This window comes from Dipodomys spectabilis, unplaced genomic scaffold (assembly GCF_019054845.1).
Source record: "Dipodomys spectabilis isolate Male_0828 unplaced genomic scaffold, ASM1905484v1 ptg000039l, whole genome shotgun sequence".
NCBI lineage: Eukaryota > Metazoa > Chordata > Mammalia > Rodentia > Heteromyidae > Dipodomys > Dipodomys spectabilis.
Window position 1 is genome coordinate 1,585,283 of NW_024870716.1, and position 20,094 is coordinate 1,605,376.

A 20,094-nucleotide genomic window follows, 5' to 3' on the forward strand; every position below is an offset into this window, starting at 1 on the left:
CCAGCAGATTACAGGAAGACAGAGTGCCTAGAAAACCATCTGCCGGAAAGCCCGCCCAGAGGAAAACTTTTTCTACCGCGGACTTCAACCTTCCTAAGAACCACACTACCCAGCAGACCCCAGGGCCCGGCTTGTCCCGCGCGCCATGCATTCTGGGATTGGTAGTTCTAGGTGTTTACAGTTGGCCTTCGCCGCACAACCTCAGGAACTCGTTTTCCCGACTTGCCGCGCGGCCAAGGTGCACCTCGGCGACCAGGAAGCGAGAAAGATGGCGACTGCTGGACGACGTTGAGGCCGCGTTAAGCGGTTCAGGCTCAAGGGTGGTGGTGAGTCCCGGGCGGTGGGGACGATTTCCACGATCTTGCAGAGGGGGCGAGTGTGGGGAGCATGGTTCTGTAGCCTCTGACTCCGGAACGAGGCAGGGAAGAACGCCACTGAGTGGGGAGAGGCGCGAGCCCGAGGAGCTGTGGCGGGCTGGAGTGCAGGGGCGCGGGCGCGGGCCCCGGGGGAAATGTGTACGGCCAGGCACAGGCCAAGTCCCTGGATGATGTAAAGGGTCCAGACCTGGACCACTTCCAGTCTGACCTTACTCTTGTTTCGAGTAGCCCTTGCTCTAGCCACATTGGAACTCTATAGATTCTTCCCAGGACCAGCCCAAGCTTTCCCTTCTGTGCTTCCTGGTATTATTTATTTTCCCGGAAATTACTTTTCTTCGGTGTCCTTGATGACCACATCTTCCAATTCTCCCTTCCTGTTTGTGAAGTCCTGAGAACCACTTTTCCTCTGTGGAGCCTTCCCTATTGCCCTTCTACACATGAAGAGAAACTGCTACTGAGTCTTCACCTTTGCTCCTGCTTTTTTTCTTTTTTTTCTTTTGTTCCCAAAGCTTCTTGTGGACAGGATTTCCTTTCATAGCTCCAACAGCCTTGCATCAATAAATACTTTATTAAATAGAAAGAATTTGTCTCTGCTCTGCAAGAACAGAGGAATTGAAGGCTGCTGGAAACCGTGGCGAGAGTCAGCATGGTTATCTGGATGAAAAGTCATCGCCCGGCGCAGGTGGCTCAAGCCTGTAATCCTCACTCCTCAGGAGGCTGAGATCTGAGGATCGCAGTTCAAAGCCAGCCGGGGCCAGAAAGGCCATGAGACTCTTATCTCCAATAAATCACTAGAAAACGAAGTGGCACTGTGGCTCAAGTGGTAAAGCGCTCGCCTTGAGCTGAAGAGCTGAGGGACAGTGCCCAGGCTCAGAGTTCAAGTCCTACTAACAACAAAAAAATAAGTCATCTGTATTTACTTTTTTTTTTTGCGGGGGTGGGTTGGAGGTGGTGGGAGGGGTTGGCAGTCCCAGAGACAGACCCAGAGAGAGAGACAGACACACACACAAGGAGACACCTAGAGAGACACCTGTGAGGCTCTTATCTCCAATACACTACTCAGAAAAAGATGGAAGTGGCTCTGTGGTTCAAGTGGTAGAATGCTAGCCCTGAGCACAAAGAGGTTCAGGGACAGTGACCAGGCACTGAGTTCAAGTCACAGGAAAGAAAAAAGTCTGTACATCTTCAGTGTAGAAAGAATTTTTTTTGGGGGGGGGGAGGGGACATAATTTTGATCTTTGGTGAGTTGATCTGTAGCTGCAGATGGATATTGATGATAGTTGACTATTGTAATAGCATTCTTAGTGTTTTTATATTTTAAAACTATGTAGTTCTTACTTCATAATGTAAAATTGGATCTCCTTGCACCCGGTTTAAAGCCCATTTTAAGGTTCCCATTGCAGTTAAGTTTAATTCAGATGCCTTTGCCCTGGCCTGTAACATATTTTCTTTTTGTCAGTTGTGAGGCTTGAACTCTGGGCCTGGGTGCTGTCCCTCAGATCTTTAGCTCAAGGCAAGTGCTCTATCACTTGAGCTACAGCACCACTTCTGGCTTTTTCTGTTTATGTGGTGCTGAGGAATTGAACCCAGGGTTTCATGCATGCAAGGCCCCGCACTCTTACCACAGAACTACCTTCCCAGCCTTATTACATATTTTCATGATCTGACTCTTTCCTACCCTGTTGAATGCATATTTTGTCAGCTACCCTATGGGCAGTTTCATAAAACCACATACAAGTTCTGTTTTCTTTTTTTGTTCTAGTCCTTAGCTTGAACTTAGGGCCTGGGCAATGGCCCTGAGTTCTTTTGCTCAAGACTAACATTCTACTACTTTAGCCACAACTCCACCTCTGGCTTTTTAATGGTTAATTGAAGGTAAGGGTCTCATCCCAGGTTGGCATTGAACAGAGATCCTCAGAGCTCTGCTTCCCAAATAGGTAGGGTCACAGGTGTGAGCCATTGGACCTTGACTCACAAGTTTTTTGTTTTGGCCAGTCCTGGGGCTTGAACTCAGCCTGGGCACTGTCCCTGATCTCCTTTTGCTCAGGGCTAGAGCTCTACCACTTGAACCGCAACTCTACTTCTAGCTTTTTATGTGATTAATTAGAGATAAAGAGTTTCACAGAGGGCTGGGAAGTTGGCTCAGTGGTAGAGTGCTTGCCTTGCATGCCTGAGGCCCTGGGTTCGATTCCTCAGCACCACATAAGCAAAAAGAAAAAAGCCGGAAGTGGTGCTGTGGCTCAAGTGGTAGAGCGCTAGCCTTGAGCTGAAGAGCTGAGGGACAGCACCCAGGCCCAGAGTTCAGGCCCCATGACCGGACCCCCCCAAAAAAAGTTTCATAGACTTTCCTGCCTGGGCTGGCTTCGAACTTCAGTCCTCAGATCTCAGCCTCCTCAGTAGCTAGGATTACAGGTGTGAGCCACCAGCATCCAGCTAACAAATTCTTTTTTTAACTGCCAGACATGCTAAGTTAGTTCTTGCTCCAGTGTTTATTACTTTCTGTCTGCTGTATTTAATATGTTATTTTCTCTGATCTTTGCATGCCTCTTTCTCTCACTTCATTTAAATCTCAGCTTAAATGTCAACTTAAGAATTCTTCCCTGAGCCAGCTGTCTCTTGTTTATGTCCCTCCCTGTCATATCACTCTATTCTTTTTTGTCATGGAGCTTTTGAACTCTGGGCCTGGGCACTGTCCATGAGTTCTTTTTATTTTTTTTGTTGGGTCGTGGGTCTCGAACTCTGGGCCTAGGCACTGTCCCTAGCTCAAGGTGCGCATGGTATACCCCTTGAGCCACAGCATCACTTCCGGTTTTCTGGTGGTTAATTTGAGATGAGAATCTCACCGACATCCCTGCCAAGCCTGGCTTTGGACTGCAAACCTCAGCTCTCAGCCTCCTCAGTAGCTAGGATTACAGGCATAAGCCACTGGCGCCTGGCTATGCCTAAGTTCTTTTGCTCAAGGCTAGCACTCTACTACATTGCCACTTCCAGTTTTCTGGTGGTTAATTGAAGAGTCTCACAGGGACTTTTCAGCCCCTGCTGGCTTCAAACCATGATCTTCATATCTCAGCCTTCAGAGTAGCTAGGGTAATTATACGTGAGGAGCTATTCAGCTCAAAGCAAGTACTCTACCACTAGAGCCACAGCGCCACTTCCAGTTTTAGGGTGGTTAACTGGAGATGAGAATCTCACGGAATTTCCTGCCCAGGCAGGCTTTGAACCGCGATCCTCAGATCTCAGCCTCCTTAGTATCTAGGATTACAGATGTGAGCCACTGGCACCTGGCTTATTTTATTCTTTTTGTTAATATTCATACTATTTGAAATTCTTGGCTATACTAGAATTTAGGATTATGAATTCAGTTTGCTTATTATTGTATATCCTGTATACAAATAATTTCTGGCACCGTAGGTACTCAGTGAATATAGGATTTGAACTGGGGCTTTGAGCTTATGAAGCTGGTGGTCTACCACTTGAGCCATGCCTCCAGCCTGCTTTTGTGTTATTTTGGACATAGAGTCTAGTGAACTTTGCTACCTGCACTGACTGAACTTTCATCCTCGAGATTTCAGCCTCCTATGTAGCTAGTCTGACAGACATGATCTATTGGTGCCCTGCCATTCCACACCCCCCCCCCTTTTTTTGGCCAGTCCTGGGGCTTGAACTCAGAGCCTGGGCACTGTCCCTAAGCCTCTCTGTACTCAAGGCTAGCACTCTACCACTTGAATTACAGCACCACTTCCAGCTTTTTCTGTGTATGTGGTACTGAGGAATTGAACCCAAGGCTTCAGGCATGCTAGAAAAGCACTCTACCACTGAGCTATATTCTCAGCCCCTTGCCATTTTCTTAAGCACATTGGAAGAGGGATTAAAAGCTAAAGCACTTACCCAGGCACTGGTGGCTCATGCCTGTAATCTTAGCTACTCAGGAGGCTGAGATCTGAGGATCGCAGTTCAAAGCCAGCCTGGGCAGGAAAGTCTGTGAGACTCTTATCTCCAATAAACCACTAGTAGACCAGAAGTGGCGCTGCGGCTCAAGCATTGAGGGCTCGCCTTGAGCTGAAGCGCTGAGGGATAACACCCAAGCCCAGAGTTCAAGCCCCATGACCGACAAAAAAAAAAACAAAACCTGAAGCCCTGATTCCAATTGAACTATTCGGTGAAAAAAAAAAGTCTGAGAAATGTATCTCAGGTCATAAGGATGATGAGGATGGAGAACGTGGAGTATAGGCAGAAATCCTGGCTGAATTAGTTTCCTAGTCCAAGGAACCATTGACAGTATGGTAAGGTGTTCATTGTTGCCCAAGTAGGAAGGAACAGGATCAAACTTTTACTCAAACTCTTTATGAGACAAGGTAATATAGACCATCAAGACTGTGAAAATATAAGTAGGGAATGTGAGTCAAGAATTCTTTAAATTTTGGTAAGTTTGTTGTTTAATGTTTTATTTTGAAATAATTCTAGATTTCCAGAAAGTCGTGAAAAAATGTGCATGGCGTCCTGTGTCCCCTTCATCAAGTTTCTCCCATTGCTTAACTAGAGGTACAGTTCTTTTAATCTGGGTAAAAGTATGTTTGTCCTTTTAAATTCACATTTTTTTGTGTGTGTGTTGATTATAATCCAAATTTCAAAGTTGAGCATTTTCTCTCTTGAGAGATAATGATTTCCTTTAGATGAGTTTATGTTGACTGGTCCTGACGGGCTAGCATATCTGATAGACTCCTAAGAAAGGAACTCCTGGGCTGGAAATGTGGTAGAGTGGTAGAGTGCTTGCCTTGCATGCACGAGGCCCTGGATTCAACTCCTCAGCACCTTACAAGCAGAAAAAGCCGGAAGTGGCGCTGTGGCTCAAGTGGTAGAGTGCACTCTATCACTAAGCCACCTTTCCAGCCTAATAAGTTCTCTTTTAAAAAAAATTATTATCTTAAAGGTAATATACAGAGGGGTTACAGTTATATAAGTTAAGTTATAGTTTATATAAGATAAAGAGTGCATTTCATTTTGGATAGTGTCACCCCCTGCTCTCAGTAATAAGTACTATTACAATAGATGGCAGGAGAGCTGGCTGACAAAAAGGACCGAGATGCATCACCCTCCAAAGAGGAAAGGAAGCGATCGCGTACTCCTGACAGAGAGCGGGATAGGGACAGGGACCGGAAGTCTTCCCCATCTAAAGATAGGAAGCGGCATCGTTCAAGGGATAGACGTCGAGGAGGTAGCCGTTCCCGTTCCCGGTCTCGTTCCAAGTCTACAGAAAGGTAAAGTGATTGTGTATATCGCTTGCATGAGAAGGGAAAGCACAGTTCAAACTCTTCCTTTTTTTTTTTTTTTGGGTCCGGTCATGGGCCTGAACTCTGGGCCTGGGCGCTGTCCCTCAGCCCTTCAGCTCAAGGCTAGCGCTCTACCACTTGAGCCATAGTGCTACCTCCGGCTTTTTCTTTTTGCTTATGTGGTGTTGAGGAATCGATCCCAGGGCCTGAGGCATGCAAGGCAAGCACTCTACCACTGAGCCACCTTCCCAGCCTCCCAAACTCTTTCTTATGTGTGCTTTTCATACGTGAATCTACCCCTGTCCCAATGCAACCTGTAAGAAGTATTTGCAGTTTGATTTAGGGACCCAGACTTTCTTTCTTGAGAGATACCGTCTCTCTATGTAGCCCAGGCCAGTATCAAACTTTAAATCCTCCTGTCTTACCCTGTCAATTGCAGGGATTATAGTCTTACACCACCAAGTCTTGCTTAATGACCTAGTTCTTAAGTTTAGAGGGAACTTGCATGTTCAAGGTTCAGATAATAAAGATAGTTCAGCTATTTACATAGTCCATGGTCTGTTACTTCAGTACTTAGTAGTACATATCTCATCTGTGTGATCTTAGAATTCCTTGTTATTTCCCTGGAAAATATGTTCTCTGATTTGTAAAACATTACTTCAGGGAGAAAAGAACAGGGCTGCAGAGAAAGTAAGATACTCAGTAATAACAGTTTATCTCTTTCTCTGTCTTTTTTTTTGGCGGTCGTGGGGCTTGAACTCTGGGCTTGGGCGCTGTCCCTGCGCTCTTCAGCTCAAGGCGAGAGCTCTACCTCTACCGCTTGAGCAGCAGTGCCACTTCCGGTTTTGTAATGGTTTATTGGAGATAAGAGTCTCATGGACTTTCCTGCCCAGGCTGGCTTTGAACTGAGATCCTCCGATCTCAGCCTCCTCAGTAGCTAGGATTACAGGCGTGAGCCACCAGCGCCTGGCTTTTTCTTTTTTTCTTTTTTTTTTTTTGCCAGTAGTGGGACTTAGCTTGCTTGCTCAACTGGTACCCTACCACTTGGGCCATGCTTCTAGTTTGACTTTTCCTGGATGTTTTTTGGAGATGGGGATTTGTGGACTTTTGTTTGAGTTGGCTTCAAACATCAGTCCTCCAGATCTCAGCCTCTCAAGTAGCTAGGATTATAGGCCTAAGCCACTGGTGCTCAGCTCCTAAGTGATTACTTCAATTTACTGTCTTGTAGAGATCGGAGGCACAAAGAACGTGAACGAGATAAAGAACGGGATCGGAATAAGAAGGACAGAGATCGAGACAAAGATGGACATAGACGGGACAAGGACCGGAAGCGATCCAGGTATTTGAAGAATGAGAGTGGGGGGCTGGGAAGGTGACTCAGTGGTAGAGTGCCTGCTTAGCATGCATGAAGCCCTGGGTTCCATTCCTCAGCACCACCTACACAGAAAAAGCCAGAAGTGGCTCTATGGCTCAAGTGACAGAGTGCTAGCCTTGAGCAAAAAAAGCTTAGGGACAGTGCCCAGGCCCTGAGTTCAAGACCCAAGACTGGCAAAAAAAAAAAGAATGAGAGGGTTTTGGAGGATGCTCCCATTTCTGGATCAGCTAACTTAGCTTCATAGGAAAATTAATTTCTCTTGGTATGTCTTACAGGCACTTAATGTATAACTGTCTTCTTTAGCATGTCTTTTCTTTGTTTTTTCTGTGCTGGTATCAGGGCTTGAACTCAGGACTTTATTTCATGTTACTGCTCAGCTTTTTTTTCCCTCACAACTGGTGTTCTACCAGTTGAGCCATGCCTCTAGTGATGTATTTTGCTAGTTAATTGGAGATAGAGTCTGCCCATGTTGACTTTGAACCCTCCTTGACCCTCAGCTCTGAGCCTCCTAAATAGCTAGAATTATGGGCATGCAAGCCACCAGAACCTGGTACTTGTCTTCTTAAGATAAAGCATAATGATTAGTAAAGTAACAAAATAACTAGTAACAAACTATTAGTTGTACAAGGGTGTTTTATTGTAGCATTTCCCAATCAACCTCACCTTCTCCCACTTGGGTGTGTGTGTGTGTGTGTGTGTGTGTGTGTGTGTGTGTGTGTGTGTGTGTGTGTGTGTGTGTGTGTGTGTGTGTGTGTGTGTGTGTGTGTGTGTGTGTGTGTGTGTGTGTGTGTGTGTGATTAGTAAAGTAACAAAATAACTAGTAACAAACTATTAGTTGTACAAGGGTGTTTTATTGTAGCATTTCCCAATCAACCTCACCTTCTCCCACTTGGGTGTGTGTGTGTGTGTGTGTGTGTGTGTGTGTGTGTGTGTGTGTGTGTGTGTGTGTGTGTGTGTGTGTGTGTGTGTGTGTGTGTGTGTGTGTGTGTGTGTGTGCTTGGGTGTGTTGTGTGTGTGTGTGCTTGGGTGTGTGTGTGTGTGTGTGTGTGTGTGTGTGTTGCTTTCAGCCTGACTCTTTGCTGGTTATTTTGGAGATGGAGTTTTAGACTTTTCTTTTTGGTCGTGGGGCCTGAACTCTAGGGCTGGCTGCTGTCCCTCAGATGCTCAAGGCTAGTGCTCTACCACTTGAGCCATAGCTCCACTTCTGGCTTTTTTTTCTGCTTATGTGGTGCTGAGGAATGGAACCCAGGGCCTCATGCATGCAAGGCAAGCATTCTACCTATTAGTAAGCCACCTTTCCAGCCCTAGACTTCACTTTTTTTTTTTTGCCAAGATGACTTCAACTCTGATGGATTTTGACTTCCTGAGTAGCTAGGATTACAGGTGTGAGCCACTAGCAACTGGCTCCCTTCTGCCTTCTTCAAGTGTTACTCTGTTTTCATTTGCTTTACTCATCTTTTTTTTTTTTTTAAGCGTTTAGTATTTCACCATGGTATTTTGCACATGCATATATTTTAATCATAATGATCCTTTCTATTGCTTTATCTTTTACTGATTTCCATCCCTGTTTTGTTTAACAGCTTCCACTTGAGTTTTCTTTTTCACACAGAGAATATTTTTGTTTGCTTTAAGAAGAAGAATGTAGTCGGGTGCTGGTGGCTCACGCCTGTAATCCTAGCTACTCAGGAGGCTGAGATCTGAGAATCATGGTTCAAAGCCAGCCTGGGCAGGAAAGACCATGAGACTCCTATCTCCAATAAACCACTAGAAAACCGGAAGTGGCGCTGTAGCTCAAGTGGTAGAGCGCTCGCCTTGAGCTGAAGAGCTGAGGGACAGCGCCCAGGCCCAGAGTTCAAGCCCCATGACCAACAAAAAAAGAAGAAGAATGTAGTTTTCTTTGTGTAGCAAAGAGAGGTATAGAGGCAGTTAGAATAATCTGTACTAAAACTTAAGGTAGGGCTGGGAAGGTGGCTCAGTGGTAGAGTGCTTGTCTTGCATGCATGAGGCTCTGGGTTTTGATTCCTCAGCATCACATAAGCAGAAAAAGCTGCAAGTGGCACTGTGGCTCAAGAATTCTAACTTTGAGCTGAAGAGCTGAGGGACAGCTCCCAGGCCCAGAGTTCAGGCCCCATAATTGGGGGGAAAAAAAAAACAAAACTTAAGGTAGTGAGATTTTTTTTATGCTGTCTTCATACATAGATGCAATGTATTTCAGTGCTATTAACATTCCATCATTTGCAGCTTGTTCTTGGACCTTAGAAATTAATTTGACTTTTTATTTTGGCAGTGCCAGGGGCTTACACGTGTTAATCAAGTGCTCTACTGCTGAGCTGCATCTCCAGCCTAGAAATTAATTTGGAAAAATTACCAGTCTACAAGACATATGATAGCTTCATTATATCATTCAGTTTCTTTCCAGGGTATACAGCATGTAGTTATTTAATGAGCTTAATGCCCAGTATCTTAATCTCTTCCCTATGAAAACTTCTATGAGATTCTTATCAGGTTCTGAATGGGTAGGTTAGAAGTCAAGGCAAGTGCAGAATGCTCATAACAGAACCTCAGTAGGATTCTTTGAGACTGCTCATAGATTAAGCAAACTACAGGCATGGGAAAAGGATTACTGTACTGGTAGAAAGAACTGATGATGAGAGGAATAAATAACACTATCTCTTTGACCTAGGCACAATCCATTGAATATTATAAAATTAGGGATTTTTGTTTTTCAGTGCACAGACTGCTATTTGAAAAAATTTTTTTGTCAGTTGTGGGGCTTGAACTCAGGGCTTAAACACTGTCCCTCAGAGTAGTGCTCTCCCATTTGAGCCACAGTGCCACTCCAGTTTTTGAGTGGTTAATTGGAGATAAGAGTCTCAAGGAAGCCTGGAGCAGTTGGCCCACACCTTTAATCCTAGCTATTCAGGAGGCTGAGATCTGAGGTTTGTGGTTCAAAATCAGCCTGGGCAGGAAAGTCCATGAGACACTTTATCTCCAATTAACGACCAGAAAACCGGAAGTGACGCTTGTTCAAGTGGTAGGGTCTCACCTTGAGCTAAGAGCTAAGAAACAGTGCCCATGCCCAGAGTTCAAGACCCATGACCGACAAAACAAACAAACAGGAGTCTCATGGGGACTATTCTGCCTGTGCTGGCTTTGAACCATGATCCTCAGATCTTAGCCTCCTGAGTAGCTAGGATTATAGAGACTGGTGCCTGGCTGACTTTTTTTTTTTTTTTTAATCTTTTTGGTTTGTTTGTTTCTTCTACCCATCCTAGAGCTTAAACTCTGGGACTAGGTGCTGTCCCTGAACTCTTTGCTCAAGACTAGGCTCTACCACAGTTCTACTTCAAGTGTTTTAATTTTTTTTTTTTTTTTAAACACCAGTCCTGAGGCTTGAATTCATGGCCTGAGCACTATCCCTGAGCCTCTGTGCTCAAGGCTGGCACTCTACCACTTGAGCCAAAGCCCAGCTTCCAGCTTTTTCTGAGTAGTTTATCAGAGGTAAGAGTCTCATGGACTTTTCTGCCTGAGCTGTATTTGAACTGTGATCCTCAGATCTCAACCTCCTGAGTAGCATGAGCCACTGGCACCTGGTTATTTTCACATTTTAGTGCTTAATTGGAGATAAGAATCATAAGGACTTTCCTTCTCTGGGCTAGCTTTGAACTGAGATAATCAGATCTCAGCCTCCTGAGTAGTTAGGATTGCTGGTGTGAGCTACTGGTTACCCGGCTTGGAATTTTCAATGTTTGTAGTGAAGGCTCCTTCCCAGAAGAGGATGGTGGTTAGTCAGAAAAGGAGGTCCAAGTAAAATGGGGCCAAGATGGGCCATAATTAGTTTTCTGAGTAGGCAGAAGGCTTAGAGACTTCAGGACATGCATGATGGATTACCATGGGCCAGTATTACTGAGTCATAGGAAAACTTCCATCCTCTTTAGGGGGCTCAGCCTGAACCTTTTCCAGGACTGGGGTAAGACAATGAGGAGGACCTTTCTGTTATTTTTCCCTAAAGCTTATCTCCTGGTCGAGGAAAAGATTTTAAATCTCGGAAGGACAGAGACTCTAAGAAGGATGAAGAGGATGAACATGGTGATAAAAAGCCTAAGGTAAAGAATGGGATTTTTTTTTTCCACCATCTTCTTCAGCTTGAACCCTGCTTTGTTGATACACAGGGAGAGAATCTCTATGAACTGAACTCCTATGTTGTCTTCAGGCCCAGCCATTATCCTTGGAGGAACTGCTGGCCAAGAAAAAGGCTGAGGAAGAAGCTGAGGCTAAGGTAAGAACTTGGTGGTCTGAGTTAATGGGTTCTGGCTTCCATAACAAAATAACCATAAACTGGAGGGTCTCAGCAACAGAAATTTATTTTCTTATAGCTCTGGAAGTTAAAGTCCAAAATCAAGATACCCCTAGGGTTATTTCTTTTCAGGGGCTTGGCCTGGCTCATAGATACCTTTTTACTCTCTTAACATCATCTTTTTGGGTTTTCTTACGTCTCTGTGTGTCCAGATTTCTTATAAAGACTTCATTTATATCAGCCTAAATAGGCTTATTTTTATAAAGGCCCTGCCTCCAAGTACAGTCACATCTTGAAGTAGTAGGGGTTAGGTAATATGGGAGTGGGGACATCATGTAACCCAGTTCTAGGCCTGCTATTTGTGTTTTTCTCAACAGGTTTAATGCCTGAGAAAATGTTTTTCTATATTTCTGTGGCTCCCTGTGGTCTCTCTAGCAGTGATGTCATTGTTCCCGGCTCTCATACCCTTTGTTAACAATTCCCATCTGTTTTATAGCCCAAGTTCCTCTCCAAAGCAGAGCGGGAAGCTGAAGCTCTAAAGCGGCGACAGCAGGAGGTAGAGGAGCGGCAGAGGATGCTGGAGGAAGAGAGGAAGAAAAGGAAACAGTTCCAAGACTTGGGCAGGAAGATGCTTGGTTCGTCTTTTCTACCGTGTGTCAAAGAAGTGGGATAGAATTATAGTATCACCTTTAGAGAGAGAGAAAGCTGCTTACCCCACAATTGGGACAAGGGAAGGGGGGTGGAAGTGTATGAGAAAAACATGTTAGATCTCCCCATTATCATAAATCTACCTCTGTGTTTTTCACTGGGCCCTGTTGTCTGGGTTTCCCTCCGTTGCTTTTCCTTTTTCTTCTCTTGAGCTCTTCTGCAGCTTTTCTTTGTTTGATCTGCAGAAGATCCTCAGGAGCGGGAGCGTCGAGAACGCAGGGAGAGGATGGAGCGGGAGACCAATGGAAATGAGGATGAGGAAGGGCGGCAGAAGATCCGTGAAGAGAAGGATAAGAGCAAGGAACTGCATGCCATTAAGGTGCAGGCCTTGGCTCCATCTTATCCCTGTTTCTACCACTCTACTTCCCCTCCCCCATCCCCCTACACAAAAGAAGCTCCATTATTTGGCCATTCGAACCTCTGCATGTGAGATCTTGGCCTAAAGGTTCATGGGCTTTGTGCTTTCTTCCTGGTCAGGAGCGTTACCTGGGTGGCATCAAAAAGCGGCGCCGAACGAGGCATCTCAATGACCGCAAGTTTGTCTTTGAGTGGGATGCATCTGAGGATACTTCCATCGACTATAATCCCTTGTGAGTGGCTCTTGGCCTGCAGGCTGGGGCTTTGACACTAAGCAGGCCTAGGCGGCGTTAGTGACCACAGAATAGGAAAAGTAAAGTTAGCTGGGATGGGGAAATTAGTAAACTAGTATTCAACCAGTTCTAAGAAAACAGAAAGATGTTGGCCAGGGAGGAGAACTGATATGTTGGCTGTCTGCCTTTCCCTCCTGCTGTTGTAACTACATCTTTTCCTCCTCTGACTCAATCTCAGGTACAAGGAACGGCACCAGGTGCAGTTGTTAGGACGAGGCTTCATTGCTGGCATTGACCTAAAGCAGCAGAAACGAGAGCAGTCACGTTTCTATGGAGACCTAATGGAGAAGAGGAGAACCCTGGAAGAAAAGGAGCAAGAAGAGTGAGTCATTGGGCTAGGGCTGGTTGGGCAGGGCACAGAGTCTCTACCAGAAGATCCTGATTCTATTTGATTCTGGTATCTATTGCTCCAGAGCAAGACTCCGTAAGCTTCGTAAGAAGGAAGCCAAGCAGCGCTGGGATGATCGCCATTGGTCCCAGAAGAAGTTAGATGAGATGACAGACAGGGATTGGCGGATCTTCCGTGAGGACTATAGCATCACCACCAAAGGTGGGAAGATTCCCAATCCCATCCGATCCTGGAAAGACTCTTCTCTGCCCCCACACATCCTGGAGGTCATCGATAAGTGTGGCTACAAGGTAAGGAAAGGGAGATTGGCTCTAGAGAGCTGTCCATTCCTACATTCAAGTTTAGGAATACACAACCTTGTTCTTTGACGACTGTTTGGTACCTTCTCTGTCCATGAGCATCCAGCTGACCATGCGATTGCTTTCTGGTGGAAGTCTTGGCTTGTAGGAATGGTGTTCCTTTTTGGGCCTCCTTTCCTGTGAACTACTCTTGTCCTCTGAAGTACATCCCACTGGCATATATGCCCACGGTAGTAGTAGCCCAGGTGGTGTAATCCTCTCTTTATCCATTACCCTTTTTCTTGATTACCATAGGAACCAACCCCTATCCAGCGTCAGGCGATTCCCATTGGTCTACAGAATCGTGACATCATTGGTGTGGCTGAGACTGGCAGTGGCAAGACAGCAGCCTTCCTTATTCCATTGCTGGTCTGGATCACCACGCTCCCCAAAATTGACAGGTAGAGTCAGCTGGCATTAGTTGGGGTGGGTTTGGTTGGGTAGGAAAGATAAACAATGGCAAATGAATGTTTAGTGGGCTTTTGGGTTTTTATGTTTTGTTTGTTTTTTGTTTTCGATGCTAGTGATAGACAAATATTCTACTCCTGAGGCTCATTTTTATTTTTAAGATTGTCATCAAAAGTTCCCTTCTTAACCGTGAGCCAGTGGCTCAAGCCTGTAATCCTGGCTATTCAGGAGGCTGAGATCTGAGGATCGTGGTTCAAATCCAGCCCGGGCAGTAAAGTCTGTAAGACTAATCTCCAAAATAACCACCAGAAAACCAGAAGTGGCGCTGTGGCTCAAGTGGTAGAGTGCTAATCTTGAACTGAAGAGCTGAGGGACAGCACCCAGGTCCATGGTGCAAGCCCCACAACTGACCAAAAAAAAAAAAAATTCCCTTCTTTATTCTGTGTTGGATATTGTGGAATAATCGGATCATGAGAATGGGAATCATACTGATTCTCAAACACCATTCCTTACAAATTTTATCTGGGAGTCTCTGTTTTGTTTTTTTTTTACTTTATTTTTATTTTTGATGCCAGTCTGGCTTGCATGCAGGGCCTATGTGCTACCCCTGAGTTTTTTTTTTTCCATGGCTAACACTCTGCCATTTGAGTCACAGCTCCATTTCTGGCTTTTTTGCTGGTTAATTGGAGGTGAGTCTCATGGACTTTCCTGCTTGGGCTGGCTTTGGAGCACAATCCTCAGATTTCAGCCTCCTGAGTAGCTAGAATTACAGGCCTGAGCCACTGGTACCTAGCCAGTGCCTGATTTTTATGTGGGATCACTACAGCCTTCTCCCACCAGCCTGTCTAGTCTCATAGCTACCCTAAGAGTGTCCTTTGTCTTGCTCCTGTTTGTGGTTAAATAAGAAAGCTCATGAAGCTGTGGAATACTCCATTTACCACAGGATCGAAGAGTCAGATCAGGGCCCTTATGCCATCATCCTGGCTCCCACCCGTGAGCTGGCTCAGCAGATTGAGGAAGAGACCATCAAGTTTGGGAAGCCACTAGGCATCCGCACTGTGGCTGTCATTGGTGGCATCTCCAGAGAAGACCAAGGCTTCAGACTCCGAATGGGTTGTGAGGTTTGTTTTCCTAGCCAGCAACCACCTGATGTTGGGAGAGGCTGTGTATTGGGGATTTGTTTCAAGTTTCTAGACTGGATATGCAGTAAAATGAAGAAAGGGCTAGGTTTGTATATTAATCATTGAGACTATGTACTAAGGATAATATTATATATTGTCCATGTATTTGCACACATATTCACATGCTCATTTTCTCATTCTCCCTGTAAGAGTAGGAAGCCGTATCACAATTTTAAATGAAGTTGATGCTTGGGATAATAACTTGCCTGAAATCCCACTCTGCTGGCAATGGGCCATATGGGAGAAGGAATGGTTCCTATGCAAAGCCTGTGCTTCTGTTATTCTCCCAGATCATGTCATTGACTTTATGTTACCTTCTTCCAAAGACAGATGAACAGATCCTTCTAGAGGTCTTCTGTAGGAATAAAGTCTCGTGTAGACTGCAGTGTCATTCCTTTATGCAGTCTCTTCCATAGTATTTCTTAGTTTTCCTTCCATCTGTCCTTGCTTCCTGCTGAACCCCTAGGTATTCTGCAGAAACCCCATTTATTCCTAAAAAAGAACAATCTAAGGCAGCAACAAGTGATTTCATGTCAGTTCTCATGAGCTTTTACTACCAAACCTAACTGGAAGTTGGGGTCCAAGTTTCTTAGCATTGAGTTCTGTTGCCTGTGGCTCACAGCAGAGAAAGGAAAGGAGTGCCATATGATTACACTGTTTCCCAGATTGTGATTGCCACCCCGGGACGTCTCATTGATGTGCTGGAGAATCGCTACCTGGTGCTGAGCCGCTGTACCTATGTGGTTCTGGATGAGGCAGACAGGATGATTGACATGGGCTTTGAGCCAGATGTCCAGAAGATTCTGGAGCACATGCCTGTCAGCAACCAGAAGCCAGACACAGATGAAGCTGAGGACCCTGAGAAAATGTTGGCCAACTTTGAGTCAGGAAAACATAAGTATCGCCAAGTAAGTTTCCTTCCTTACTTGGGTTTAGGGAACATTGGGCAAGTTTCTAAACCTACTCTCAGTCCCGTCCTGCTTAGGATGGACCTGGATATATGTTTCCAGAATAATGAGGTGTGCCTAGGTGCAGCCCTCTGATATTCTAATGTGGGACCATTTAGCTTTTCGCCCTTCCTGACATCCTATGTAATGTGCCTTGGTGAACAGGTAGTGAGGAAAGATGGGAAGGTAGAAAACAGTAGTTCCTAACATGACAGCTATCAGACTTCCTGCAAGACTTGTAGGTTCTTTAACCTGGGCTTCCCCACCTGGGTGACAGTGGGCTATGTGGTTATATCTGTCTGGGCCCAAGGCTGACCCTCCTGTTTCCATAGACAGTCATGTTCACAGCCACCATGCCCCCAGCAGTGGAGCGTCTAGCCAGGAGCTATCTTCGACGACCCGCCGTGGTATACATTGGCTCTGCAGGCAAGCCCCATGAACGTGTGGAACAGAAGGTCTTCCTCATGTCAGAGTCAGAAAAGAGGTACTGGCACAGCTGCGTTGGGGAAATCTTTGGTGGAGAGATAACAGGATGTTGAGAACTTAGTTTTGTTTTTATAGAAGTACTGGGATTTGAACCCAGGGCCTGTGCTTCTTGCCCCCCCCCCCCCCCCTTATGTCTGGCATTCTGGCACTTAAACCATACCACCAGTCTGGGGGTGATTACTTGATTGCTCTGCTTTGAAGAGCTTCAGTTTTTTTTGTTTTTTTTTTTTTTTTGAGTCTGGTCGTGGGGCCTGAACTCTGGGCCTGGGCGCTGTCCCTCAGCTCTTCAGCTCAAGGCTAGCACTCTACCACTTGAGCCACAGTGCCACTTCCAGCTTTTATTCTTTTTGCTTATGTGGTGCTGAGGAATCGAACCCAGGGCCTCATGCATGCAAGGCAAGCGCTCTACCACTGAGCCACCTTCCCAGCCCAAGAGCTTCAGTTTTTTCTTCAGCATGTCACAGCATTGAAGCCCCTTGGCATTGGTGTTCATAGGTCAAGGCTGGAGTAGGAAGTACTCTACATCTTATTTTTCTCTTCTTTCCAGGAAAAAGCTGCTGGCAATCTTGGAACAAGGCTTTGATCCACCTATCATCATTTTTGTCAACCAGAAGAAGGGTTGTGATGTGTTGGCCAAGTCCCTGGAGAAGATGGGGGTATGTTTGGTGGGGAGTCTGGTCTCAGTAATATTACTTTCTGAAGATGCCTCCTGGGCATTTGCTTTCAATTCTCACCTGTTCCCTTTCAGTACCAGCAAGTTAGGGCCAAAGGGAAAAGGGTGGCTTGAGAGGCTAAGGAAAATTGATGCTCACACTCCCTTCTATCCAGCAATGCAGTCAAACTGTGGGTGGGTGCCACCAGGGGGAAGCTTTTGAGACAAATCCAGGCAGGATCTGAGGGTATGGGCTAGAGTAGGTAGACCTGTTTGTGTTTGTGTGAATATTTGAGAGAGGGGATTGTGGGGTCAGGAGGGAGTATGTTGATAATTAGTGTCCTACTAGTGCTTCAGAGGAATAGCTGTCTTCATCATTCAACTCTTTGGTTTTCTTAGTGTTTGATCTTTGTTTTTCGTCCTAATCGCTCCCTGTTTTCTGTTTCTGTCTGATTCTACACCTACCAGACTGATGTACTTTTAACCTTAACCCTGTCTGTCCTTGACCCCACCTTCTTCTTTCCCATCCCTTGCTTCAGCTTACCTGCACTCTCTCTCTTTCATTTGCACTTGTTCTTTCTCTTGCCTTCTTGCCTTTCTCTAACCTATTTCCCTCCCCAACCCTTCCTCCATATCCACATTTCCTCTCTTCTGTGTTGGCCTGTGATCCCATTGCTCTCTTCACCATTCTTCCAACAGTACAATGCTTGTACCCTGCATGGTGGAAAAGGCCAGGAACAGCGAGAGTTTGCACTGTCCAACCTCAAGGCTGGGGCCAAGGATATTTTGGTGGCTACAGATGTGGCTGGTCGTGGTATTGATATCCAAGATGTATCTATGGTTGTCAACTATGACATGGCCAAAAATATTGAAGGTAAGTGCAGGGGAAGTCAGTTTCAATCCAGGGTGAAAAGAGACTCCTCACCTCCTCCCACTCAGACTGGAGTGCTGCACCAAGAGTGCATAGCTGGGGCTGGGAAGGTGGCTCAGTGGTAGAGCGCTTGCCTTGCATGCATGAGGCCCTGGGTTCGATTCCTCAGCACCACATAAGCAAAAAGAAAAAAGCCGGAAGTGGCGCTGTGGCTCAAGTGGTAGAGCGCTACCCTTGAGCTGAAGAGCTGAGGGACAGCGCCCAGGCCCAGAGTTCAGGCCCCACGACCAGACCCAAAAAAAAGAGTGCATAGCTGTCATCTCTGGATGCTTGTCCCGACCTGAAGCGCTCCTAACTTTCAGCTCCACTGCATTTATTCTCCCACCATATGGGGTGACACTCTGTCTGCAGAGGTGTGGAGAAAATGGAGCTAGGAGACACTTACAGTTAGTAGGAAAGTGGGGAGGGCAGGCAGCCAGCAGTGGAAAGTTTTGTGACAGATGCATTTCCTGCCTGTGGAGGTACGGTAGGAGGAAGATGCCTGTATGGGTGGACACATTAGACGGTAGTTACCAGGGTATCTGGTCTGGTCTCGAGTGATGTTCCTCCTGCTCCCTAGATTATATCCACCGCATTGGCCGCACTGGACGAGCAGGCAAGAGTGGGGTGGCCATCACCTTCCTTACCAAGGAGGACTCAGCTGTGTTCTACGAACTGAAGCAAGCCATCCTGGAGAGCCCAGTGTCTTCTTGCCCCCCAGAGCTAGCCAACCATCCTGATGCCCAGCATAAACCGGGCACCATCCTCACCAAGAAGCGTCGGGAAGAGACCATCTTTGCTTGACATAGAACTCTTCTATTGGGTTTATGGGCATGCTCTGAAGCTGCCTGGAGCCTGTTCTTCAGGATCTTCACACCCCTTTCCAGGTTCTCATTCCTGGGCTATGGGAGTGAAGGAAACACTCCCTGGCCTAGACTCTTACTCAGGTCTAGAGGCCTGAACGTGAGGCTGCAAAAGGACAGGAAGTTCCGAAGGCAAGGAGAGCCAGTTTATCAAATTTTGGCTCATTTTTGCCTTTTCTAGGGGCCTTGGAATGGTACTGGGCCATTAGCTCTTGCCTGCCGGGTAATGGGGTAGCTGGTTGACACTATGCCTCCTCCCCCCACTCCCACCCCCAAGGCCTGGCCACAAAACCGATGCATAACCATGTACAGTGCAGGAACCTCATTGCTGGAGATGACCAGGGCATCCAGCACCAGGAAGATTGTGGACCTTGGACTCTGTCTTTTTGACAGCTGTTTTCCCATTTGGAGTATAAAACAATTTGAGAGCTTTTAGAACTGTGCACGTGCCAAGGGGTGCTGTGCACTCTAGGCATCCCTCCCTCAAGGGATTTTCTTTTTTTTTCTTCCTTTTTTTTTTTAGTAGATTCGGGGACAGTGAGCTGGCTGTGTCCATCTTTAAGTCACTGAGTGAAATTTTGGTTTTCTATTCTCTGAAAAGATAAGTTTGTATGTTCTGAGAATAAATACATGAACATTAAGGTTGTATCTAGTTCTAGCTGAACTCACCTTCCAGGTTTTCCCAGGCACCACAGAGAACAGGAGGGGACAGTGTTGGGCATGGTGGGTTAGCTGGGAAAATGAGTTACATTGCGAGGAAAGTTTAAAGCTAGGCACTAGTGGCTCATGCCTGTACTAGCTACTCAGGAGGCTGAGATCTGAGGATTGGGGTCCAAAGCTAGATTGGGCAGTAAAGTACATGAGACTCTTACCTCCAATTAACCAGCAGAAAACTGGAAGTGGCATGGTGGCTCAAAGTGGTAGAGTCCTAGCCTTGAGCAAAAGAGCTTAGGGACAGCGCCTAGGACCTGAGTTCAAGCCTCACAACAGACAAAAAAAAAATGGTTTAGGGTCTGGTTTTTTTCTTTTCTTTTGTGTCGGTCATGGGGTCTGAACTCTGTGCCTGGGCACTGTCCCTCAGCTCTTCAGCTCAAGGCTAGCACTCTACAAGATGAGCCACAGCGCCACTTCTGGCTTTTTTCTTTTTGCTTATGTGGTACTGAGGAATCGAACCCAGGGCCTCATGCATGCAAGGCAAGCACTCTACCACTGAGCCACCTTCCCAGCCCCTAGGGTCTCAGTTAATAGTCTTAAATCTGTAGTTGGCACCTGAGGGGAGGTGC

General features: G+C 46.1%; 1 protein-coding gene across 2 annotated transcripts; it reads left to right on the top strand.

Annotated features, from left to right (window-relative positions):
* The first annotated feature begins 242 nt into the window (after positions 1–242).
* Ddx23 (DEAD-box helicase 23) lies at positions 243–19,452 on the top strand. 2 transcript variants are annotated; one of them, XM_042677595.1, is made up of 18 exons: positions 247–326; positions 4,842–4,919; positions 5,427–5,635; positions 6,876–6,986; positions 11,035–11,128; positions 11,236–11,301; positions 11,816–11,954; positions 12,213–12,346; positions 12,505–12,617; positions 12,856–12,999; positions 13,091–13,316; positions 13,620–13,765; positions 14,716–14,893; positions 15,619–15,861; positions 16,233–16,384; positions 16,934–17,042; positions 17,738–17,912; positions 18,529–19,452. In XM_042677595.1, exons 3-18 carry the CDS (start codon positions 5,427–5,429, stop codon positions 18,750–18,752), a joined length of 2,463 nt encoding a protein of 820 aa, XP_042533529.1. In that variant the 5' UTR covers positions 247–326; positions 4,842–4,919; the 3' UTR covers positions 18,753–19,452. The 2 variants fall into 2 exon arrangements, with proteins under 2 accessions (XP_042533530.1, XP_042533529.1); XM_042677596.1 differs by lacking the exon at positions 4,842–4,919 and having other exon boundaries at positions 243–326.
* The last annotated feature ends 642 nt before the right edge of the window (positions 19,453–20,094 follow it).